Here is a 26,989-nt window from a genome sequence, read left to right as displayed (position 1 = left end):
TTAAAATATTGTAATACTGATGGGAGGGGTTGAAGATTCATGATCTATTGTCTGTATCCTCAAAAGTTTGCAATCAAATTTGAGATGTAATGTAAACAGTGACAAATTTTTTTACAAAATACTTGAATATGAAATAAGATAAAATATGATAAAATAATCAATTATGATTATGATGTCTAGCTGGCAGTCGGTCACAAGGGGAGGTCCCCAGGGGTCGGTCCTGGGGATGGTTTTGTTCAACATCTTCATTAATGATCTGGAGGATGGGCTAGATTGCACCCTCAGCAAGTTTGCAGATGACACTAAGCTGGGGGGAGTGGTAGATACCCTGGAAGATAGGGATAAGATACAGAAGGACCTAAACAAACTGGAGGATTGGGCCAAAAGAAATCTGACAAGGTTCAACAAAGAAAAGTGCAGAGTCCTCTACTTAGGACGGAAGAATCCCATGCACAGCTACAGACTGGGGACCGACGAGCTAGGAAGCAGTTCTGCAGAAAAGGACCTGGGGGTAACAGTGGATAAGAAGCTGGATATGAGTCAGCAGTGTGCCCTGGTTGTCAAGAAGGCTAATAGCATATTGGGCTGCATTAGTAGGAGCATTGCCAGCAGGACGCGGGAAGTGATTATTCCCCTCTATTCGGCATTGGTGAGGCCGCATTTGGAGTATTGAGTCCAGTTTTGGACCCCTCACTATAAAAAGGATGTGGAGAAGTTGGAGAGAGTCCAGCGGAGGGCAACCAAAATGATTAGGGGGCTGGAGCACAAGACTTATGAGGAGAGGCTCAGGGAACTGGGCTTGTTCAGTCTGCAGAAGAGAAGAATGAGGGGGGATTTGATAGCAGCCTTTAACTACCTGAAAGGGGGTCCCAGGGAGGATGGAGCTAGGCTGTTCTCAGTGGTGGCAGATGACAGAACAAGGAGCAACGGTCTCAAGTTGCAGTGGGGGAGTCTAGGTTGGATATTAGGAAAAAGTTTTTCATTAGGAGGGTGGTGAAGCACTGGAATGGGTTACCTAGGGAGGTGGTGGAATCTCCATCTTTAGAGGTTTTTAAGCTGTGGTTTGAGAAAGCCCTGGCTGGGATTATTTAGCTAAGGTTAGTCCTGGTTAGTCCTGCTTTGAGCAGGGGGCTGGACTAGATGACCACCTGAGGACCCTTCCAATTCTATGATTCTATGATTCTATACTTATTCAGACCCATTTTTAATAAAATAAATGATAGATAGATAGATAGATAGGAGTCTATTTGTATTGACTGGGATTTCTTGTCAATTGGATTTGGTGCCTCACTCCTTAGACTCCCTCAAGAATTCTAACTTATATCTCTAGCTTTAATAAGTGATTTATTTAGAATAAATATTGTTATAAACCCTTCTCAATTACATGGGGCCTGATTTTCTCTCTTACTCATCCCGGTGTAAATCATTAATTACCCCACACTGAAGTGGACAGAGATCACTGGCTGAAAACAGACAGCGAGGGAAAAAAAGGAGAAAAGTTTTTTTACAATAAAGACAATTAACCATAGGAACAATTTAACAAGGGTCAGGGTGGATTCTCCATTGCTGATAATTTTTAAATCAAGATTTTTTTCCCCTAAAAGTTTTGCTATAGGAATTATTTTGGGGAGTTCTACCACCTCTGTTATACAGGAGGTCAGACTATATGACCACAGAACTCCCTGCTGGACTTGGAATCTATTAATCTGCTCCACAAGATGCTACTTTACACCTGCTCTAGTCCCTTCATTGTGATGTGGCTACTTTTAAAATTTGCAGTGTAATGGGCCTTGTTCTCATCTCCCCTCTGCTAATTTCACACTAGTGCAACTCCATTCATTTCACTGGAGTTACTTTTAACTTACACTCAGTCCTTCAAAGTCACTGGGTCAGATGCCCAGCGGGTCTGAATTGGTGTATCTGAATTGAAATCAGTTAGCTAGATGCCCAGCTGGTGTAAACTGACATAGCTTCATTGGAGTCCATGGACTAGATCCACAGATAGTGCAGATCCATGTCTTTACATTGCCTTCTGGGCCACTGACTTAGAGCTACACTTAGGCTATGTCTACACTGACGGCGGCAAAGTCGTTATCTGGATCGACTGAGCGGTCAGTGAAGACCCACTCAGTCGATCCAGAAGTCGACGTACTAAGACCACCTTCTCAAGTGGCGTAGTGTTGCGTGGATGGGATCGCGGTTTCTGTCGGCGCAGTGCAGTGAAGATGGCGCGCAGAAGAGAAGCACAGAAGTTGACAGGAGTTACGTAAGTATTTTGCGGACTTTGCGTAACTCCGGTTGACTGCCGCCAAATAGCCGAGGTAAGTGTAGACATAGCCTAAGTCGGAGTAACTGACCAAGTGAGTTGATTTATGTTGACAGAAGAGGAGTAGTGGAGATTCAGGAATGAAGAACCAATCCTCTGTCACTGAATTCATCTTGGTGGGTCTGTCCAGCCGCCCTGAACACCAGATGTTCCTCTTTATGGTATTCACCTTCATCTACATGGCAGCACTAGCTGGAAACATCCTCCTCATCCTCACAGTTACTGCCAGCAGCTGCCTCCACACCCCTATGTATTTCTTGCTCATCAACTTGTCCTTGATAAACATTTTATCCATCTCAGCGTCCGTCCCCAAAATGTTGCACAACCTTCTGGAGCACAGGAAGACCATTGCCTTCTTGGGTTGCATTGCACAGATCTATCTCTTCACCTGGACTCTGGCAAGTGAAGTTCTGGTCCTTGCTGCCATGGCTTTCGACCGCTATGCTGCTATCTGCCACCCTTTGCATTACACCCTCATCATGAGGAAGGGGGTTTGTGTTGGGTTAATCGCTGGTGTATGGACAGTCAGGATGGCCATTTCCGCGGTCCATGCAGGATTTTTGCTCCAGTTGTCCTTCTGCTGCTCAAACGTCATCAACCATTTCTTCTGTGAATTGCCACATGTGTTAAAACTCTCCTGTTCAGACACCAGCCTCAACAAAACCCTAACTTTTCTGGCTGATACGGTCTTCGGGATGGGGAGCTGTGGAATCACTGTAATGTCCTATTACTTCATCCTAAGAACTATCCTGAAAATCCACTCCACAGAAGGCAAGAAGAAAGCCTTCTCCACCTGCTCCTCCCACCTCATAGTGGTCAGTTTTTACTACTCCACAGTCATTTACTCCTACATCCATCCCTCCTCAGCCTCCTCTCCCGACAGAGACAAAGTGACCACTGTCCTATATTCGGTTATAACTCCAGCCCTCAACCCTATCATATACTCTCTAAGAAACAAGGAGGTTAAAGAGGCCCTCAGGAAACTGAGAAGTAGACTTGGGATTTTTCAAAGACAATAACATCTATCCATCTATCTAGTTATCTGTCTGAGAGACAAGGTGGGTGAGGTAAAATCTTTTATTGGACCAACTTCTTCTGGTGAGAGAGACAAGCTTCTAAGCTATACAGAGATCTTCTCCAGCTCCATGTAGCTCAAAAGCTTATCTTTCTCACCAACAGAAATTGGTCTTCACTCACTTTGTCTCTAATATCCTGGGACCAACTCATCTACAACAACATTGAACATCTATCTATCTGTTAGTATATAGAATATAGATATTCAGGCCTGCCTGTAAAGGCCCATATTTTGTAAGTATATCCTTATCATTTAGATGGTTATAGGGGTATAAAACAAAGAATCAAAACCACGGGCCTTCTCTCACTGTGACAGTTGGAGGTCTGGTACTTTGGCTCATATGCAGGAGTAGTGGCCATAAGCTGGGAAGCGTGCAGTCACATACGCACATTCCAGCATAACATCTAATACCCGGCTGTTAAGATGGTGAACCAGTCTAACACCTCCAGATACAGAAACATTCCTAGAATGTTTAAAGGAAACTTGATTTGATAGCATTCTGTCTGGCAAAATAATTACTTATCAACAGTTGTGGTTGTAAAATCTACACTCCTCATTGTTTCGTCTTTATGGTACCCAATTCTCTATGATCTATTTGGAATGATTTCTGTCTGGTTCTTTGATTGTTTCTGTCTGTTGCATAACTAAGTGTGATCAGTTAAGGTGGTTGGACATAACTGGTTAAAGAATTGTGTTACAATATGTTATGAATGGTTAAAGAATCATCTTGTAATATTGTTAAAGAAATGATTGGTTAAGCTACATTATAAAAACTGAGGTAAAACAGAAAGTAGGAGGGATTTTTTTTTTCAGACCAGCTTCTGGGAGAAAGTCAATGGCTGGTGTGTGCGAGGATTGGGTCAGATGGTTACAAGGATCCCATCTGACATTGGGGGTCTGTGAGTCTGAGTCCCCCATTCGTCCTCTTCCTTCACGAGTCATGAACAACATAGGAAGCTCTGAATTGCCCTCAGCACGTTCACAATTCTTTGCCGTGCTGTATTAAGCAGATAACTCTAATTCAGTCTCAGGTTTCGTGGCCTCAGCCAGTTGCCTGAAGGGGCCAAGCACAATTTTTCCTCTCCCCCACTGCACAGTAGTTCAGAGGTGTTCTGGGATGTTGTTTGCTTGCCTTACTCTGAAGAATCAGAGATTGACCACAGATGGAAACAGGGTGGAGCATAGCTCTGAGGCTGTACAGAGAATTATAGAACCATAGGGTTAAAAGGGACCTCAAGGGTCATTAAATCTAACCTTTCCGCAAAGATTCAAGATTTGTTGTGCCTAAACCATCCAAGACAGATGGCTAGCCAGCCTCTTTTTGGAAACCTCCAGCCAAGAAGATCCCATGGCATCCCTAGGCAGCTTGTTCCAGAGAAGCCTCTTTCTAGATGCCATGTTTTGCTCACTTTCTCAGGGTCAAACTGATCTCCAGATTTGGGGTGGGGAAGGAGTTTTCCCTGAGGTCAAACAGGAATGGGCCTGTGGGAGTTTTCTCCATCTCTGCCACATTGGGTGTGGATCGCCGGCTGGGATCATCTGGGCACATCTGACCTAATCAATTCCCTCCCATCTCAGGGGCCTCGGGCACTGGAGGGCAACTTGGTCTTTGCTGTTCACTGCCTTGGCCACGTAGTTTAGTCACCCAAGAACCTTCATGCCAAGGGGCTGAAAGCACTGGGGGGCATATAATTTTACAGGGATAGCCTAAATCAGTATACAGGCAATAATTCACAAAAGGTTGATACGTAAGGTCTCTACAGTGAGCCAGTACTGCACTGGTAATCATACCCATTGTGAACTGAATGTACGGGTAATACTTAAGAAGCAAAGAAGCTATATTGGGAATTATTCTTAAAGTTCTTAACATTTCTTAAAAAGTCTATATTGGAAATGTTCTTAAAGCCTTGATGTTCAAGGCAGACCAAGGACAAGTCACATTCCTTTCACAGGCTCTGTTCTGGCCTTTACGTTTGTTCATTGTCTACTGTATGCCTCACAGTACAAGTCTATTTCCCTACAGAGCTAATGAAGACCACAACATTGACAAGAGAGGGCAAAATATGCAGCATCAGCAGCAGAGTGGCTTGTTCATAGAATCATAGAAGATGAGGGTTGGAAGGGACCTCAGGAGGTCATCTAGTCGCACCCCCTGCTCTAAACAGGACCAACCCCGACTAAATCATGCCAGCCAGGGCTTTGTCAAGCTGGGCCTTGAAAACCTCAAAGGATGGAGATTCCACCACCTTCCTAGGTAACCCATTCCAGTGCTTCACCACCCTCCTAGTGAAAGAGTGTTTCTTAATATCCAACCTAGACCTCCCCCACTGCAACTTGAGACCATTGCTCCTAGTTCTGTCATCTACTACCACTGAGAACAGCCTAGCTCCATCCTCCCTGGAACCCCCTTTCAGGTAGTTGGAGGCTGCTATCAATTCACCCCTCACTCTTCTCTTCTGCAGACTATGACGAAGATCAAAGAATTAGTCTGGTCTACGAGGAGAATGACACGGTGTCTTTCACCGAGGGGCAAGCTTTCTCATGACAAAGTGACCACAGCCTACCTGGTGGGCAATACTTTATTACAGATGAGAGTGTCTTGTTAAGTAAGTCTAGGGTCTAGAATGTGGGTTGTGATTTTATTTTATATGTAACTGTATGTTTCCAATATTTCTACTTGGTGTCACATCTCTATGCTTTGTTAAATAAATGTTTATTTGTGTTCACTATCAACACATCTCAGTGCTGTGTTTTCAGCAGAGAGATTGAGGGAAGGTGTAATGAGAAAGCTGCAGTGTTTTCATTTGGGAGCAAGGAACCTGTGAATACAGCACACGCACAGTGCACCAGTGGCTGGGAGATGCTTGGAGGGTGCCTATTGCTGGCCTGCAGAGGGACAGCAGAGCCTGGGTAGGCTGAGAGAGGAGTGGCTTGTGTTGCCCATGGCTGGTGGAGTCGGGGAGCTGACCCCAGCTGGTAGAGACACGCTCAGGGCAGGTGGCAGAGAGGTGCCTCATTGCCCTGGGTACCCCGGGAAGCATCAAAGTCTCCTGAGAACTGTCAAGTTTTAGTCTAACTAAAGTCTCAGCACAGGGGCACTTGGGTGACGTTGAATGGCCTGTGTTATAGAGGAGCTCAGACTAGATGATCTAACGGTCCCTTCTGGCCTTGGAATCTAGGAATCCATGACTTTTCCCATTTACACCAGCTGAGTAGTTCATTGACTCCAGTGGATCTATGGTTCGTTTACACCAGCTGGGAATCTGGCCCATGGACTCCAATGGAGCTCCAGACAATTTACACCAGCTGGCGATCTGCCTCAGTGACTCAAATGGAGCTGCGGCTGATTTACACCAGTTGCAGATCTGGACCATTTATCCAAGGATCTGGGGTTTGGGCCATAGGCTGCAGTGGTGCTATAGCTGATTTAAGGGTGCTATGCTGGGGTTTGGCCCATAGGCTGCAGTGGTGCTATGGCTGATTTACACCAGCTGGGGATCTGACCCATTCACTCCAATGTAGCTACAGCTAATTTACACCAGCTGGGACTCTGTATCATTTACTCCAGTGTCGCTACGCCTGGTTGATATTAGCTGGTGTTTGGCCCATTGGTTCCAGTGTAGCTACAGCTGATTTACACCAGCTGGGGATATGACCCCACTGACTGCACTGGCGCAAAGGCTGATTTGTGCCAGCCGGGGATCTGGCCCACTGGAACGAAGGTTGAGATTTTCCAAACCCGATGAGGGGATTTGGTGAAATTTATGAATGAAGGATCGCCTTTCACAGCAGCTGGCATAACTGGTGTGACTCCTTTCCCTTTACACATCAGGTGCCTACTTGACATAGGAACAAACCCTCCCTTTCCTTTGTCTCACTTTAATCCATGCCTCCGACTTTCTTTCCTAATCAGTCCCAGTGGGACTGCTGCCGAGACCTGCATTTCCCAACAACGTTTCCATTCTAATGGCCTGTCATGGGACCTATTCATACGACAAGTAACTTTGTTTCTGCTGCTGACCCTTAATATTTTGAGAGGTTTGTCAGATCTCCAGGCACTGCCCAGGTCTCAGCGGGATGGAACGTTTCTCAGAGTGCAGATTAAGACACGAGAAGTTAAAACAACCTGTGTGTCCTCCCGTAAATCCCTATAGAGCCACGGGTGCTGCACGGCCAGTCGAAGAGATTTCTTTTTAGTGTTGCTAACGGAGATTATTTTAAGGAACATACAATGAAGCAGGGCTTTTTAACTGATTATTATTTTTATCCTAAGTGAGAGTCAATGAAATTAACGTATTTCAAATGCCACTGATCAGCATTGCTTCACGCTGGGGATCTGTCACTGCAGATCTGTGATCAGATGTGTAGAAACAGCAGCATCCTTAACGTCAAGCACTTTACACATGATGGACAAACTCTTCATTGCCTCTTCTCTGATCAGCTACCAGAGCCTGAGACAGCGCTTGGTACAGTCTATCCCCTTGCCTCTGCTGCACTTAGCAGAGTGTTACAGTCACAGACCTCCCCCACTGCAACTTGAGACCATTGCTCCTTGTTCTGTCCTCTGCCAGTTTTGTGTCCAGTTTTGGGCCCCCCACCAGAGGAAGGATGGGGAAAAATTGGAGAGAGTCTAGCAGAAGGCAATGAAAATGATTAGGGGCCTGGAGCAGCTGATGCTTTTCCACAGGGTGCCTAAATACCTTTACAAGTCTGTCCCTGTGCACCTAAATAGATTAAAGAATCTGGCCATAAGTGATTTAAGAGTCTCATCAACTTTCAGTACTACGTCACTTGCACGCTTTTGAAACTTTTCACCCTAAAGCCCACTTGAATTCAATTTGGCCCCCGTTCTAGTGACCTCCTTCTAAAATTGTCAGATAACTGCAAAAAGCAAATGCAGCCCTAAGCAAGGCCTCCTTGTGTCCCACCATGTCTGTAGGCATCAACTAAGGTGTCCCTGCTCCTTGTCTCAAAGATCTATCTGTATCAGAACAAAAACTGATGCCAGCAAGCCAGAAAGTGGAAGAGGTTCCCTGAGTGCCCCGATGGTTTAAATATTACAGCTGAGATTTTCATAGAATCAGAGAAGATGACGGTTGGAAGGGACCCAGGAGGTCAGCTAGTCCAACCCCCTGCTCAAAGCAGGACCAACCCCAACTAAATCATCCCAACCAGGGCCTTTTGTCAAGTGGGGCCTTAAAAACATCTAAAGATGGAGATTCCACCACCTCCCTAGGTAACCCATTCCAGTGCTTCACCACCCTCCTAGTGAAAACGTTTTTCCTAATATCCAGTCTAGACCTCCCCCACTGCAACTTGAGACCATTGCTCCTTGTTCTGTCATCTACTACCATTGAGAACAGCCTAGCTTCATCCTCCCTGGAACCCCGTTTCAGGTAGTTAAAGGCTCCTATCAAATCCCCCCCCTCACTCTTCTCTTCTGCAGACTAAACAAGCCCAGTTCCTTCAGCCTCTCCTCATAAGTCATGTGCTCCAGCCCCCTAATCATTTTCATTGCCCTCCGCTGGACTCTCTCCAATTTGTCCACATCCTTCCTGGAGTGGGGGAGCAAAACCCACATGCCATCTGCTAAATGCTTGCTGAAGTAGACTCTCTTTTCAGCTGGTGGATTGCTATTTGCAGAATAGAGGAAAGATAGTATGTTTGAGTTGTGCATGTCATCTTGTTTTCCCTGTTGACCGTTGGTCAGTGTTGACTTCTCTGTTGCCACTACAGCTGTCTGAAAATGAATGCACATCACTGCAGATAATGGGAGAGTGCACTAACTGAAAAAAAAAGAAAGACAGATAAACAACAAATAAGTGAGATGCTTTTATTTGTTTTTCTTTCATTATAAGGGAAATGTGAGTCAAAATATTAAAATGCTACATAGAGAATCACCATGGACAGGTCAATGATCAGGGGTATGAACACACTGACAGCAGCAAATTTGCACCTTCAGATCCATCTTGCCGGGTTGATTGAGCGGCAGTGAAGACCTGCTCAATCGATCCGGAAGTGCATTCAATTAAACCACCTCCTCAAAAGGCGTAGCGCTGTATCGCGGGGAAAACATTTCCCATCGGCACAGCGCAGTGGATACAGTGCACTAAAGGGAAGGTAGGAAGTCGACGGCAGTTACACAAGCTACTCTGCGTAGCTTGCGTAACTCCCATCGACTGACGCCAAATTTCCCAGTAAGTGTGTACTAAGCCCAGGTCTTTTCACTGAGTTATATATTTTGCCTTCTTCAGCCCAGGAATGGATCTTGTCTGTTGCAATCTTGGTCAGATTTATCTACTCCATTTCAGATTCTCATAGACTTTAAGGTCAAAAGGGATCATTATGATCATTTAGTCTGACCTCCTGCATAACACAGGCCACAGAACCTCACCCACTCACTCCAGCAATAGACCTCTGACCTATGACTGAGTTATTGAAGTCCTCAAATCATGACTTCAAGGTTCAGAAAATCCACCAGCAAGTGACCCATGCCACATGCTGCAGAGGAAGGTGAAAATCCCCCAGGGTCTCTGCCAAACTGCCCTGGGGGAAATTTCCTTTCCATCCCCAGATATTGTAGCTTATAAAACTAGACTGCTTGCTTGCATTATATAGAGATATATATCTTTTCTTATGATTGCGTGATTATAATAGAGTTATAAATTTATATATATTTTTGCTGTAATGCAAGGTACCTTACAGGCCACATCCTGTATGACAGTTACGTAGTTATTAAACACATATTCGGGAACTAGTGTTGAAAGTGTTGACATATAGCAAAAACAAGACATATATGGTCATGTTTTCCATAGATGATTTAGCAGTTAGCAGACATGCTCGGGACCTTTGGCCTAGATGTTGAAACTGTTGATGTCAGGCATCAAAAGGTGAAGTAATGGAATTTTACTGAAAAGGGAAGTGAATTACATTAATATCATGAACCTGACGGCCTATAGAGTATGCGTACCCCAATAATTTGGGGGTAGAAAATCCGAGTATGGACTTAGAAGGAGGACCCATATTTTTAGGGTATAAGAAGGGGAAAATCGTGCTATTTGGGGTGATCTACTGTCAGCTACTCCTGCGTGAAGTTCCTTTAGTTAGTGTTAAGATTTTCTTCTTCATTTTATACTTAGTCTTATTTGTAGCGTTAGTCTTAGTCTTATAGTTCTTAGCTCTCGAGCATTGCCTATTCCACCCCTCTACTCAAAAGTTGAGGAACCAAAAATCTCTCTTAACCAGGGCATGAGTATATTAATCCAAAGCATATCATAGAAATATATATATATCATATGAGTCTTTAAAATTAAGATTGTATTATCCATTTGATTGTTCATTTTCTCTATATCAGTTATTTGTCTATCATTTTATGTTATCTTAATAAAACTTATAAAATTATACAAATTTGGTAATCACTAAGAACCTTCCTGTTGTACACCCCAGAGGTCCTTATATAATTCTTCTGGAGCCTGATTCAGGGACAAGAACCTTCTAATCCAAGCAATTAGCAAACCTATAACCCTATTAAATAACTATGGAAAAGGATTTTTAGGGAAAAAAAAGCCCACCCAAAATTTTTTTTGTATCCTGACACCTCTTTCATTAGAAATTAAGCACTGGCCATCTCGATCTGTGCATCTAACGATCTATCCTCACCGTCACTTCTTACATTTACCGAGCTGTCTGCCTGTCCGTCTGAAACATAAATCTGCTTTTTGCTGAAGGACAGTATGAAAATGTTCCTCTCTTAACAATTTAGGTCTTAGCAACTGGCAGAACTTGACCTGGCTATTAAAGTGACATAATTAAACCAGTGTGTGGACAAACTTACTTTGGTCTCAAAGAAGCTGATTTCAGGTCAACTAAAACCTATTCCTAATTGAATTAAACTAAACCAGAATAATCTGGTTTAAACTGAATTAAGAACATCCACCTCGCTTTTTGCTTTCCTTTAACTTTATCAATTTAAATTCACAGCTTGAGTTATACTGGCTGACATGGGGGAGGCTGTAAAGTATGGTCTTCTCTGGTTTTACTGGGGCATTACAGGGAGGGCTGGGAGATGCTTACTGAAAGCTCTAACACCTGCACTGAAGTGGAGAAGAGGTGGGGAGGTGGGATGGAAATCCCTTCCTGACCCCTGCCGATGGCCATCTGAAACCCTGAAGCATGAGCTTTAGGAACGTTTTACTTTTACTGCCCCCACCATCACAAACAACCACCTCCTACAATCCCACTCAGACATTTCTCCACTTCTCTCTTTAAACTGCTCGCCCGGAGCTCTGACTGGGAGGCTCTTGCAGAACCTTCCTGCTCTGATGGTAAGAAACCTCCTGCTAATTTCCTGCCGGAATTGGTGCATGGCCTGGTTAGTGGCTGGGGCAGGGAGGGGCGGGTGGCAGAAGAGCGCAGCAGCCAGGGAAGAATTGCAGCGAGAGGCAGTTGTGTGTGAAAACCCACCTGGCTGTGTGAATTCAGCCGCATCCCTCCGTCTCTGCTATAAAGGGAGCTGGACGAGGGGGCGCAGATATCTACTCTCTGAGCTGCTGGGTCCCTGTGACATGGTCTCTGGGTGTGTAGGAGCAGCCAGATCTGGATCTGATGCCTGAATGCTCTGCGGTCACCCAGGGGAGTGCCAGGGAGAGCCCCCCACTCCAGCCTTCCACAGAGCACCAAGACACACACCCCACACAGATTTCCCCTCACACATACACACAGCTCCCCCACGTTGTCCTTTCTCACCCACAGCCATCCACAGAGTCCGTCCCCCCCTCCCACAGCCCTCCCACAACACACACTGTCCCCCAGGACGTGGGGGGTGTCAAGATGAGCTGCATTGATAGCCCTAGCCCTAACCCCCGGGCACACGGTGAATCCCAGCGCGGGGCTTGCAGTACTAAGGCCGTGCTCTGTCTTCTAGGAGGTGGGGGGCTCTCTCACTCTCTTCACCCTCTGAGCTGGGTCCATTCATCCCAGCAGGCAGCAGCAGGGGCGCACCTCACCCCTCGGTGCCGGGCGAGCCATCTCTGTGGCTGTCACCCCACTGCCCCACCCCAGAGCTGGCTGCATCTCACCTCTGCTGTGCACATGGGGTTGAAGGGAGAAGATGCTTTGTGAACCCGGGCGAAGTGTAGACAATGCGCCGTGGGGGGATGATGTGCTTCTCCTTTGCCAAGCCAAGGGAAGGGCAAAACCCTGTCTAGGCAAAACCATTGTGTGGGGCCTGTACTCAGCCAGCCCCTCGTTAAACATCCTTATTAATGAGCTAGAAGGTCAAACGTTTCCCTGCTTCTTGAGGCCAAACTGTTCCCCGGCTGGGCCCTGTCCCCGCTCTGCTCAGCCTCTAGCCCCTCACTGGGCCAAACCCAACGGATGACGGTGAAAATTGGAAAAGTGGAAAAAATCGCCACTGAAAATTCAGCTTTTCTCGCTTTTGCTAAAATAAGCAGGGCAATCTCCTGGGGGCTGGCTGGAGTGGTGGAGAGGGGACGGGAGGGGGGCCAGGGGTGCTGGATGGAGGGGTGGGGTAACAGGGTAGGCTGGGGGTGCTGGATGAAGTTGGGGTGACAAGCCAGACTGGGGAGCTGTAAGGAATGGCGGGGAGGGGTCCAGTTGTGGGGCTGGATGGTGTGGGGGTGAGAGGCCTGGCTGTGGGGGCTAGACAGAGTGGAGTTCAGGGACCTTGCTGGAGGAGGGGTGGATGGAGTGGGGGTGAGAGGGTGTTATGGAGTTGGGGTGAAGAGCCTGGCTGGGGACAGCACAGAGTGGGGCTGGGGGCCTGGATGGAGTGGGGGTGAGGGGTCCGGTTGTAGGGGCTGGACAGAGTTGGAGTGAAGGGCCTGGATAGGGACGGGGGTGCTGGACAGAGGGGGGATGTAGGGCCTGGTTTGGGGGCCTGGATGGAGTGGGGGTGAGGGGTCCGGTTGTAGGGGCTGGACAGAGTTGGAGTGAAGGGCCTGGATAGGGACGGGGGTGCTGGACAGAGGGGGGATGTAGGGCCTGGTTTGGGGGAGCTGGAAAAAATGGGGGTAAGTGGCCAGCCTGGGTGGGGGCTGGGTGGAGTGAGAGTGTAAGGCCTATATGGGGGGGCTGGACAGATTGGTTAAGGGGCCTGGCTGGGGGTCTGGCCAGATTGGGCATGAAGAGACTGGCTAGGGGAGGGGACAGTGGCTTCAGGGGCCTGGCTGGGGGGGCTGGACGAAGTGGGGGACAGTGGCCTGGCTGGGTCGGGGGTCTGGCTGGTTGCACTGTGAGGTGTGACTGGGTATGACGATGGCTGAAATGGGGGTGAAGCCTGTGGCTGGGGTAGCTGTGCTGTGGGTTCATACACGGGGCGATCCCTCCTACGGTGAGGGACTTAGGGCATCTCTGCTGCGTGGCATGTAGGGGGATCTCAGAACAGGGCTGTCCCCCTGCAGAGAGGGGCTGGTGGGCTCTGCTCCCTGGCGCCCCCCTCAACCAACCAAGGGCTGACCCTGAGTAAGAGGAAATCTCACTGGGATGAGGAGACCCCTCCCAAGCGCATCCAGGCCCCTCTGCACCTCTTCCCTGTCCTGCCCTGTCACCCCAGGGCGGTCGTGGTGGCCGCCTGCTCTGCGCAGTGGGTCCTGTGTGTAATGAGTGGGGTCGTTCTCAGCAGAGCAGGGTGTAGTAAGAAGTGACAGCTTAAGGCCTGTAAAACAGGCTAAGGCCTAAATGGAAAAAACCAAGTGAACAGAAGTATAAGGGGTCACTCAAGTTTACTGAGACTGGTATAGGAACGTGCTGATTCTGCAAGGTTGTAAGGCTGCCAAAATATTACTAAAATATGTAGTAGGTATAAGAGGTACCAAGATACTAACTCTCTGAAATGACACTTTGATGGGTAGAAATGATACATGGAGTGGCGGTGCCCAAATCAGCCAATCAACGGAAAAAGGTGGTATTAGACTATGTCAGGAGGGTGGCAACTACCTCCGTGAAAGGGGGCAGACCGAAAGTGTATGTAACAGTGTATAAAAGAGAGTGTCAGAGGGAATACCGGCATCCGGTCTAGGGGATAACGGAAAATCCCGCCATTGGGCCGAGACCATTGTAACGCCTCCAATATGAAACTGACCCAGAGATACTCTGTAAGTCATTTCTCATTGTGTCGCACGCAGTAAACCTGGCCTGGGCGCCTTCGTTACTCAGCTAATCTGTGGTCGTGTCGACTCATTCGATCGTGAGAGCCGTCTCAGTTTCCTGCGCAGAGCTGGGACAGCATCTACACAGGGACACACGCACGCAGCCAACACTGATAAACATCGGTGACCAACACACCGATTACCACACAGGGGTCCATGGGAACCTGAGACTCAATAACTCTGCTCATCGCCGGAGACCAAGAGCTGACCGGACCCTGGAGACTCATCTCCGCCCTCCGCCCGGCCCCTCGCTCCTAGTCCTGGGATCTGCCCTCAGCTCCCTCAGGAGATGAGATAACTTCTGCTTTGAAGTGCCTGGCTCCAATTTTTCAAGCGAGACCCAGCAGCAAACTCCGCTCAGCTCTGTAATTGACTCCGCCAGCGGCCCCAAATTATCAATACCCAGAGCGAGAAACGTTCAGACATCAAAACAAGCTAGTTCCCCAGGGGATTTGCAGTCTGGTCTCCATGGTTAAGTAAGTGACTTTAACTCCCATGAAAGATACAGGAGGGACAACCAACAGCTTCCGTCAATGCCAAGGGTTGACACAGCACAGGCAGGGGGAGTGAGGTCTAGTTGTCAGAGGGCTGGACTGGGAGCCAGTACTCCTGGATTCTTTTTCCAGCTCTCAGAGGGCAGTGGGTCCCCAGAAGAGACCAGCAGCTCATCTAGTCTCAACGTCTGTATATCTGAGGCCAGCCCTTAGCAACTGAAATTAGACCAAGGGTATTACAAACCTCAGGAAGCTAAATTGTTCTGTGCCGTGGGTGGAGAATAGCAGGGACTGCTCTGCACCAGTCCCCAAGGCCCCCGAAATGGCAGGGAAAGGATTAAAGGAGATACAGCCAGCTAGTCCTGGCAACTGACCCCCACCACAGGCTGCAGAGGAAGGCTGAAAAATCCCAGCTCACTGCCAGTCTGAGCTGGGGGAAAGTTAGACCCGGAGCATGTGAGCAAGACGCAGCCAGTCGAGCACCTGAGTGTTTGACTTGGTGCCACCTCCGAGCCCTGGCCCACCCCACACACTGTCCTATCTCCAGCCGGGGCCGTCCCACTGCTTCAGAACAAGACAACAACAACACAAACAACCCCCATCTCCCTAAACACAGGATGTTGTTGGGGTTGGGGGGAAGGCAACTTTCTTCCTTACCCCTGACAGTGACTAGCTGAAACGCTGAAGTTTTTAAGAGCATCCAACATAAACCACAAGGGTTCTACTGGGGTAGACCCAGCGGGGAGACAGGGACTGCTGGGTTCTGTCCCTGGCTGTGGGAATGGCGTGTGGTCTGTAACACAGGAATATAATGTTGCCATGATTAGTTAGCAAAGTGAGCAGGAGTCAGGCTGTGAACGCTAGCAGACTCACAGTCAGGGGCAAGAACAGAGCTAGTAAAACACACGCATGGAAAGAAGTTCTGGGAACAGAGCACTCACGCAAGCATGTTCCCGAAAGGGACCAGAACACCCCAAAGACAGCGAGGGCACACTGGCCCTTCAGCATGACAATGTAAGGGATGGAGATATTTCGGTCGAACCATCTGGTACACGGTAAAAGCTGTGACATGCTGCACCCCATGCACACCCTTATGTTGTGATTTGTGTATCACTCATGTTCATCCTTACAGTGTAACTGTGCATTGTATGATACAAAGTGTGCCAGGTGAGGTGTTCCTGGAACGCTCGTGGCATCCTGAACATCATTGTTGTGGTAGCATGTTCCCTGCAGTGTCACACATGTGCACAGACATGAAATTCTGCTGTGTCATATCCCCACATGTGTGTCTCACGTGGTTTGAACAGATGCAGACAAGCACAAAGCTGTTTCCACGCCCCGCAGAGTCCTGCATACAGGAACAATGGACTGGCCTAAGCACCAGTGAGCACTTTGGCTCAAGTGGAAGAAATCATGCCCCTGGCTGGACAGGGACGATCATCCGACCCCAGGGGGTGTTGGGGAAACTTGTGAAAAGCTGAGGTGCCTTTGTCTCAAGGCTCTCCCTTGGAATCCATCTTCTAAGCAACACCAAGGACTGAGAATCTATGCACGGGGGGAAGGGAGAAGCAGCAGTTTCTATGTCCTTTCCTGGATGATCACATAGCAGTTGAAGGACATGACAATGAGGTGGAAGAAGTCCATGAAGCCCATCAGGAAACAGAAGTAGGGTTGGGTGTGGAAACTAGGAAGGAACTGGCCTCCCGATTGCTTGCCACATTGGTCAACATCTTGGGGATGACGTTGCTGGTGAGGGGGACCTCCAGGAGGTTGGGGATGAAGGGCCATATTGGGCTGGTGAGTCTGCAGAAGAAAGTCCAGAGATTCTACCTTTGTGATAAACTTGTTATTTTATGTAAAGAATTCAGACCACAGATGGAGAGAGTATTTCCAGTGCACCAATTGTAGTTTTATTTGACTGGGAAAGGAGAGAAATGGGGATGGTGTCAGCTTCTGATACCAGTTTGGTGTTAGCCTTAAACCGTATCCATGACCCTAACCCATAATCAGCTGGGATTTAAGCATGAGTTCATCTTTAAACCTTGAATGGGGCCAATCTGATGTTTAAAGTGAAGAATGGGCTGAAGTGGCTTTTGAGATCAGGGCCTTTTCACATAATACGCAAAGTTAGTGTTAAATTTGCAATCACAGGAGTTTGCACCACATCGTACAAATTACGTGTAAATTGTCAGAGATCTATTGACGTCAATAGAGCTAGGACAAATTAACCCCGTTGAGAATTGGCCCCTGGATTTTCCAGGAACCTGAGTGTGATACTTCCATTTATTTAGAGAAGCAAACCAGAGGATATTTAAAATGTATCTAGTGTAAACAGCTTAAAGTTCAAACACCGAGTCCTTATGATGAGCTCTTTGTAAATGAGCGATGGAATAAGATATTGTCATAAAAAATCCTCATTAAATAATATTTAATAAGGAGTACTTATAAGAAAATCATGATCTGAACACAGACAATCAGTAACAGGAAAAGAAGGACAATCATTTGCATAGAATAATTGTTATCTAGCTGCCGAGCTAACATAAGCCACAATCAAATAGAAATCTATCATTATGAGGTTGTGTGTTAGGACAAGGAATGGTCCTATCTGCCCGTGTCTCTGTCTAATCACCTGCTTTCTCTGTCATATATGCAATGTACACAGCCATGCACAAAGATGGTATCCTAATACTACTAAGAGACCAACTGCTGAGACCCTTTCTCAGCTTGGAAGTGAGTAGATTGACTCATGATGGTGTAAGGAATAACAGATCAGAGCGTGTGATGGCACTTTTCCACCTATACCCAGGCTAGAACAAAATGATCCCAGTCAAGTAACTTACACCAGGGTTTAGGTCTTTACTGAGTGCAGAGACTTTGGGCCAGAACCTCATCAGTATTAAACTGATAATTGCAGTGGGTCTAGTCTACGTTGGTGGTGATCTAGATGGTGATATACATCTCCATCACACTTTTTCCAGGGATCTCTCAGCCAAATCTGGATGATTTGTGTATATAGGCTATTGGCCAAATCCTAATCACTTTGAAGTGAGGTGCTAAACCCCAGTGACTTCCATGGCATCCAAATTTGGTCTCATTACGCCGAGTGGTGGAATCTCCATCCTTAGAGGTTTTTAAGGCCCGGCTGGACAAAGCACTGGCTGGGATGATTTAGTTGGGATTGGTCCTGCTTTGAGCAGGGGGTAGGACTAGATGACCTCCTGAGGTCCCTTCCAACCCTAAGATTCTATGATTCCATAATTCTATGAGTTAGAGTTTCTTTTTAAAACACTGGGAAAAGTTTCTCTCCAAAGCAGACTTTCCACCATAGCCAGACTGACACAGCTTTACATAGAGAATGTGGGTGAAGTAAAATCTTTTATTGGACCAGTTTCTCTAGATGAGAGAGATGAGCTTTTGAGCCACACAGAGCTGGTAGGGTCTGGGAAAGAAGAGTTCTGTGTAGCTCAAAAGCTAATCTCTCTCATCAGCAGAAGTTGGTCCAATAAAAGATATTACCTCACCCACCTTGTCACTCGAATATCCTGGGACTGACAGAGATCCACTGCATACAGCTTTGACATATTCAATGAAGGTTAAAATAATAAATAGACACCACCTGAGTTTCTTTGTCCCTCAACACATCATCAATAACACAATAATATCCCAATAGTATAATCATTTCAGGAGGAACCTGGCCATGAAGAAAACTCTTTTGCACCCTTTTATCATTGTGGGGAGAAATCCTACAGCTCTCTCAGAAAACCCCATTAAAGAGAAGACATATGGGCACCCTCAAGAGAAGTCAAATATTGAAAATCCTGTCTAAGCAAACTCTGATCATCTCTCCAGGCCTTCCCCCTTCCAAACCCTCCTGGAACACAGATACAAAGAAAAATAACAAACAACTAAGGAAAGATAAATTAAAACAGTGACTAACGAACAAAAAACACAAAGAACAAATGTGCTCATATCTCTGTCAGAGTTTTTATCCTTAAAATTAAGAAGAGCCACAGACCACACAAATAATTTTGCTATGGTTAGCATGAGCAAGGTGATCAGATACTATGGTGTTGGGTAGCAGTACTTAGATAGAGAGAGAGAGAGAGAGAGGGAGGTGGGTGTATGGGGATAGAGAGATATAGAGAGATAAATAGAAAGATAGATTTCAGTCTTAATTGCATTAATGTAAACCTATAGTAATTACTTTTTTCTTGAGTTATGTTTTCCTGGATTTTTACTAGTGTTAAAACCCAATTCTTCATCGACAGATTGCACAGTATGCTCTGATGGAGAGAATAATGTGATCAGATGATTATATTTATAAAGAAACACTGAATGAAATTGCTACCGAAGGAGACATATGGACATTTTATTCTTGCTGAATAACCTCCAGCACATCCATTTACTCAATGCACCATTGATCTCCTTGTTCCTCATGCTGTAGATGATGGGATTCATCATCGGTGGCAACACGGAATAGAGAACAGCCACTAAGAGATTCAGACCTGAGGCTGAGCCGGAGGTGGGCTTCAGGTAGGCAAAAGTGGAAGTGCAAAGGAACAAGGAGAACACAGTGAGGTGAGGGAGGCAGGTGGAGAAGGCTTTATGCCGGCCCTGCTCACAGGGGATTCTCAGCACTGTGGTGAAGATCTGAACATACGAGATAGTTATGAAAACAAAGCAGCTTAAGGCTAAGCACACACTAAAGACAATAACTCCAACTTCACTGAGGTAAGAGTCAGAGCAGGCCAGCTTGAGGAGCTGGGGGACTTCACAGAAGAACTGATCCACCTTGTTGCCTCCACAGAAGAAGATTGTGAAAGTGTTCCCAGTGTGCAGCGCAGAGTTGAGAATGCCACTGATCCAGGCAGTGGCGGCCATTTGGACACAAGCTCGCCTGTTCATCACCATCTCATAGTGCAGTGGTTGGCAGATGGCGACATATCGATCGTATGCCATGATGGTCAATAAGGCCAAATTTGCTGAAACAAAGAATAAGAAAAAAAAGACTTGGGTGACACATCCGGAGTAAGAAATGGACCTGGTGTTCATGAGGGAATTGACCATGGATTTGGGGATGGTGACCGAGATGGAGCCCAGATCTAGGATCGACAGATTCATCAAGAAGAAGTACATGGGGGTGTGAAGATGATGGTCGAGGGCTATGGCTGTGACAATGAGAAGGTTCCCCACCAAGGATGCCAGGTAAAGCACTAGAAAAACCACAAAGTGTAAAATCTGCAGCTCCCGAACGTCGGAGAATCCCAGGAGAAGGAACTCGGTTATGGTGGTTCGGTTGGACATTTTCTTCCTCATTCCATTGTGTGATGGCTGTGGAGGGAATGAGACGGGCGATGGTTAGGATTAGAGCTACAGAGGGAATGGCCCGGATTCCCCTTTCCCTGAGATCTGATTGTATGAATGGCAAAGGTGCAGAGCACTTGTCATTTACAATGACTAGGTGTTGTTAGTGCTCCTCACGTTGACAATCAATCCAGCGTGTTATCACACTGGTGTACATTGGATCGGCTCCTTTAAAATCAATGGAGCTTTGTTACTGAGGCTGAGTCTCAAGGAGTGGCTTGTTCAAAAGCAGAGCGAAGGATGGAACAAAGTAAAATCCAAATCCAACAATCCTCGCAAAGAAGGGCCTTCCGTGGCGACCATCACCAACCTCACACCTTGGCCATGAAGCTGATAGACTAAAACGCCAGCACAGCCTGATTCCCACGCTGCAGGGCAACATGATGTGGACTCCTCCAGCATGGTAAGTTGCAGCTTTTCTCCCCCCAGCTCTGTGCCTAGACGGCTGCTGCCTGCTTCACAACTGATTTATGGCACCAAATCCCAGCTGCACTTCTGCCAGCGTGTGACAATGGGCCAATCTCATCCCTCCATTACCGCTATGTTGCATTGTTTACTCTGTGCTGTGTGGTGCAGTGGTTGCCAGGACACTTGTGCTCTGTTCTTGTTCCTGCCAGTGATCTGCTCTGTGACCTTGGGCCAGTCATTTCCCCTCTGGGTGACTGTTCCCCTCCCTCCCTTTCTCTGCCTTATCAACTAGGCCTTCAAGATTTTTTGGTTAGGGGCCCTGGTCCATAATTTAAAATGTATTGTGGCCCCTAGTGGGATTTTCAGAACCATCTATTCACTGAACAACCCTTGAAATCAATGAAGTTTACGCTTCTAGGTGCTTCTGATAACCTCACTTGGTGCTTAAATACCTTTGGAAACATCACCCCATATTTTGTTATGTGTACGTTCTGCACACCCATTTATGCTCAGCCAGCAACAGTCTGGAGCTCAACCAAGAGGTAATTCTCTTCCCCATGAGCTCCTATTTGTTCTTGAAAGGGGTCAGGATAGACAGGCGTTTGCTGCTTGGTTCCGCTCTAACCCAGAGTTTAAAGGGGCTAGTCTGTATAAAATATTCTTTGTGCTCTATCAATTTTACTAGTTATTCAATTGTTAGCTTTTGCCAACTATCCCTTTGAAAGAGAAATCACACAGATGTAACAGAATAAATGGATTTGGATTCAAGAAATCTTAACGCTCCCCAATTTTATTTAAAGTTTAAGGCTGGTTGGAAATTTTCATTGCATTGTTTTTAATGGAGATTAAGTTTTCAGCTAAACAACAAATCTCAGAATCTGTCTGCTTTTCTCCAATATTTTGGGATTGTTTTGTAAAGAAACTGAAAACTCAAAAACAAAACGTTTTTGGTTTTGTGATTTAAAAAAAAACCCTCCAGTTTTCGGCAGAAAGTTTTCAGTTGCCAAAACATAAAAGAAAAAGGAAAGGATTTTGGGTTCTCAGTGAGAAGTCAACATTTTCCTGAAGGGTGGAAAAATTCCAATCAGCAGTAGGTATCTGATTAAACTGAGAGTAAAAGTCTTAATGAGTTCATATAGCAATTCATATTCATCGTCTTAATTTCCCCCTGTATTTTGAAACCCCAACATATTTAATTGAAATAGCGAAATCTTTGTGGATCTTTGTGGATTTTTCCCCAACAGGTGATGCATCCAGTCATCCAGCACCAGGATTCTTTGATCAATATCTATCTCTGTACCAGAATCTAGAAGCTGAAGGCACAGCTATCTGAGAATCCTTTCCCCTCATTCTAAGACTGTTCTGGCAGAACCAGACTCAGATCTGCCACTCTCCGCAGAGGAGCTGTGTGTAGCTGGCTGTGAGCTGCACTGACATTAAAGGAGCGATGCTGCGGGAAGGCAATTTATCCATGTCTGTTTGCTAAGGGCTAGCGGGACTCACTCCCTGGAGCCCTGCACGGCTCAGAATCAGAGGCCCAGAGGCAAAAGTTCAACAATGGCTTGATTTTAAAGCCATTACGATCCTCTAGTCTGACACCCCAGCCTGCCACAGGCCCTGGGATCTCCCCCAGAGTTCCCTGACTCCAGGCCAGTTTCTGTGTTATCTGTGGGCCAGAATTACAAAGGGATTTTGGCACTTAAAGATGGAGACGGGCACCTAGTGGGATTTATCAAAGCTCATGGCAAAGTCCTGTTGCCATACAAGGGGAGTTAGGCACTTACCCTGTTTAGGTGCTACTGTAAATTCCACTAGGCACCGATCAACTTCTTCAGATGCCTGTGCCCCTTTGTAATGCTGATCTAGTGTCTATTTTCATCTCGCTGCTCCAGGGCAGGGGCCACTCTGCTTCCTACAGCTCTTCTCCACAGACCCCTTTAGAGGGATCCCTGGCCCCTTCCCAACTGTCACAGAGCCCCTGGCCTTGCACCAGGGCTGTGGTTGTTAAGTGCAGTATACATGTTTTGCAAAAATGATAACAGACGTCAATGGGTTTATGTCACCTTGGGCCTTAGAGCACATTGGTTTCGTGTCAGCTTTTAGTCACTAATCTAACCTGCAAGAGACTTAAAACTGGCCAGTCAAATTCTGTTGTATAACATGGGAAAGAACTGGGCATGATCATCTCATTAACGATTGCAGCATAATGTGTGTTAATTACTGTTGTTTATTTGTATTGAAGACTCACCAAGTGCCAATCCTGCTGTGCTAGGCACTGTACACACCCATGACAAAAAGATGGTGCCTTTCATTAAAGAGCTTATAATGTCCATATAAGGGTAGAGATAACGGATGGATATGAGAGACCGGCGGTATAACAACAGTGGGGTGACCATGATAAGCAATGGTCTCAATACACCAGCTGCTTACCCACTATCGAGTGTTTTGCAGATGTATGCACAGGAGGGCAGAGTTAAGGATACCTGTTCATGTTACAGTCACTAAGGAGGGAATATTCAGAACGGCTTACAGGAGTTAAGTGCTCACCTCCCATTAAATCGGGAACTGGGCACTCCTTGGAAATTCTTTGAGAAATAGCAGGTGACCTTTTAGTCAACTGTTATTCTCATGTAATTAAAGACTTTATCATAATGCAGACCCAAAGGAGAACAGTCAAGGGGGGTTGTACATGTTACTGCATGTCACCGGGAAAACAAAAATTACTATAGTTTTTCATACACAGAGCGGGGCAAAGATAAGGCCACATTATAATCCTTGAGAATAACCCATATTCTTATAATTACAGATAAGGACGGGCATTTTTAACCGAGCCTGAGGGAATTAGGAGCCCAAAAGAGGCTGAGTTTCTGCACCCGATTCCCTTGGCTCCCAGCCTGGATTACAGACTGTATCCACAGGAGGCGTTCCCACTGTATGGCAATGGGGTGCCTAAATTCCCACTGTCTCAGGGTGGGCTGGCCCTTTAATTGGAGATGAGCTCATCCACACCTGTGCCTGGTCATCTGTTCCCAGGTGAGGATTTGGGCTGCCAGCTGCGGCTGGGTCAGGTGACCAGGCATTGCGGGAGGGAGGCTGATCCATCCCAGCCAGGAGGACCAGTGGGTGAGTCAGACCTAGGGGATGTCTCTCTGGAAATTCCCAGGGGCTGGGGTGTCCTGGGAGCGCTGCACTGCTCAGAGATCTGAGGAACAGAAAGCTGGGCCTGATGCGCCGATCCAAGGGTAAAGAGCAGAAGAATTCTGGTTCTCAGGAGACTCCTGCAGGGGATCCAGAGGGAACCCAGGGTCAGGGAGGACTCGGAAGAAGCTCTCCACAGCAGCCAGAAAGGAGGCCCGGCTGGAGGACCTGCACTGCAGGGCAGGAACAGTGCCCAGCAGAGGGAATTAGGAGCCCAGGATGGGCAGAATGGCCTGGTGATCCTGGAGTAGCAGCCTGGAGATTCTGACTTCTAACTGTTATTCTCTGTTAAACCAAACCCCAGAGGGAAGAGTGATCCCAGTGCCCCGGTCGCAGTGGGACGTTTGGCTGAGGAAGGAGAGGGATGGAGGCAGTGACAGCAGTTTGGATAAGACCCTGTCCCATGCAGCCTTTGACTCTGACTTGGAGCCTGCCCCCGCCCCTAATCCAACAAAGCACATGAGTTTAACGTCAAGTCTTCAGTGGGACTAGTCACAGGGTTAAAGTTAAGCACATGCTGAAGTGTTTTCCTGGACCAGGACCTGAGTACAGAATATTCAAGGGAGGAGAGGTTTGAATTCGCCATCTTGAGTGTTCAGGGATGAGCCTCAGATGGTGCAAACTCTCAGAGATCTACTGACGTCAGCGGAGCTGTAACAATTTACACCCTCTGAGATTATGGCCCCGTCTTATTTAAGCATTCCAATGTTACAATTTAACCAATCAGAGAAAATAAATGGAGCGTGTTAAAAATGTGTCCAGTCAAAAGAGCTCAAAGTTCAGACACAGGGTACTTATGGTGAGTTGCTTGTCAGTGAGCTGTGGAGTAAGAAATGCTCATAGACCTGCTTTGGTGAATAAAGTTAAATGAATACTTGTAAGAAAATCCTGATCTGCACATAGACATCCATGAACCTAAAAGGTCATAGCAAGTCTATCTATCTATCTATTTATCTACCTACCTATCTAGCTATCTCCATACACACCCACTATCTATCTATCTATCTATCTATCTATCTCTCTGTCTATCTATCTATCATGACAAAATGAGCTTGTGTGCTCAGAGGAGGTCAGTCTGTCTGTACGTCTAATCACATACACTCCTGTTATCTATCAGATATATAGTGTACACAGCCATGTGCAGAATGAATAATAATAATAATAATCAGCCAAATCCTGTGATCCTTTTTCATCTGGGATGTGACCAGATTTACACAGGATGGTGGGTGGTGATGGCACTTGTCCACCAAGGTTAGAACAGAATAACTGCAGACCAGAAATTTTCACCAGTATTTATATTAGTCAGAGCATCATAGAAATGTAGGACTGAAAGGAACCTCAAGAAGTTATGAGGTCCAGCCCCCTGCACTGAATCGGGGCCACGTAAACCTCAACCATCCCTGACGGGTGTTTGTCCAAGTTGTTCTTTAAAGCCTCCAATGATGGAGATTTCGCCATCTCCTGTGGCAGCCTATTCCAGAACGTAAGTGCCTCACTCAGCTCTGGCACTGCTAAGCTTGGCAATTCATAGCACTGGCACCTCTGAGCTTGCCAAGGCAGTTATGAAAGGAAAAAAATTGCTTGAGCCCCGCACGCAATTGCTCGAGCCCTGGCACCTCTTCCATTACAAATTAAGTACAACCCTTTCTGAATTTAGCCTCTTTCAGCCAGAACGTCATTAGAGTTAAACCAGTGATGTGAGTGGAGCTACTCAGCACTGCCCTGGCCTAGCAGAGAGGGGAATTTCTACCTTATCTCCCTATTGCACTCACTATCCCTTTAGCTACATTTGGATCCTTGTGCATATTGAGCATTGACCAAATCCTGACCTCTTTGAAGTGAGCGGCTAAATCCCAGTGACTTCAGTGGGGTCAATATTAGGCCTCTTTATACAGGGTCAGATATTCTTTTGGGAAACAGTGGAAGAAGTTTCTCTTTAAAAAGCATTGTCGCCATAGTAATCACAGCACATATTGTATTTAATTAGTATGATTTAAAAGAATAGAGAGATGCCCATTAGAGGCTCTAGATGCCCTCACACATCATTATGAATTCCAAACAATCCCAGCAGCATTGAAATAATCATTTCATCAAGATCTCAGCCACCCAGACATCTATCAGAACTCTTTCCCACCCCTTTCTCTGGGCGAAGGGCAAACCGTCACCTCTTTCAGAAAACATCATTACGGAGATAATACACTGGCGTCCTGAATACATCACAGCACATTGACGCCTCCATTGAACCAAACATCCTTCCTCTTCCCTCCTTCCACCCCCACAAATAAAACTGAGGGGGAAAAAAAGCCAACTGAGCAAATAAAACAAAATAGAAACCAAACAAGCGAGCTGTTATAGGCTGGGGTAACATCCAGATCTACAGTCATCCCTCTGCTCTGAGTGGACCCAATCATTGGGTCTTACTTTCTTCCCAGTCATGCAGCTTTGGGGAGAAGCTAATCTTTGCCTGTAGACCTTGGGCCCCAGGTCAAAGACCCAAACTCAGATCTCTTGTTTGACGTCCCTTGCTTTGGCCATGGGAGGCTACCCTCTAGGTGCCCTAGACCTCAAAACCAGTGTCTGAGTTCTCCTGTGCCCCCCAGTCACTTACACATGCAACGTAGCAGGAAAGCAAGGAACGCCGGCTCAGCAAAAGGATTCCTTAACCACAGACACGTGAAGTCCTTAAGAGTTACAGATCTTTGAATAATCATCAAAGTCCTAAGCTGCACCTCTCCCTAGTGTGAGCTCACACCTTGTAAGTCTGAGCTTTGTCAGCTTGGAAACGTGGGCAGAGTCCTTTCCCGATCCCACTCTATCTTTCACATCCTTCACACACATGGAGAAGGGTGGCCCCCTTGTAGGGTCTATGCATAGAAACACTGTTTTCCCATGCTGGCAGTGGCCTGTAGTTGAGAGACAAAATCCATGGCCCCAGGCTGCAGTCTGGATGGCTCTC

General features: G+C 46.6%; 2 protein-coding genes across 2 annotated transcripts; one reads left to right on the top strand and one right to left on the bottom strand.

Moving 5' to 3' along the window:
* The first annotated feature begins 2,406 nt into the window (after positions 1 to 2,406).
* Positions 2,407 to 5,946, top strand: LOC137157803 (olfactory receptor 13G1-like). Its single transcript, XM_067555212.1, has 2 exons — positions 2,407 to 3,316; positions 5,864 to 5,946. The coding sequence occupies exons 1-2, from the start codon at positions 2,407 to 2,409 to the stop codon at positions 5,944 to 5,946; spliced, it is 993 nt and encodes a 330-aa protein (XP_067411313.1).
* Positions 5,947 to 19,407: 13,461 nt separating this feature from the next.
* Positions 19,408 to 20,379, bottom strand: LOC137157804 (olfactory receptor 14A16-like). The gene has a single exon (XM_067555213.1). It carries the CDS (start codon positions 20,377 to 20,379, stop codon positions 19,408 to 19,410), a length of 972 nt encoding a protein of 323 aa, XP_067411314.1.
* Positions 20,380 to 26,989: the final 6,610 nt, after the last annotated feature.

Source organism: Emydura macquarii, unplaced genomic scaffold, assembly GCF_026122565.2.
Source record: "Emydura macquarii macquarii isolate MOO-44397 ecotype Brisbane River unplaced genomic scaffold, CSIRO-AGI_Emac_v2 contig_1571, whole genome shotgun sequence".
Lineage (NCBI taxonomy): Eukaryota > Metazoa > Chordata > Testudines > Chelidae > Emydura > Emydura macquarii.
This window is presented reverse-complemented; position numbering and strand designations above follow the sequence as displayed.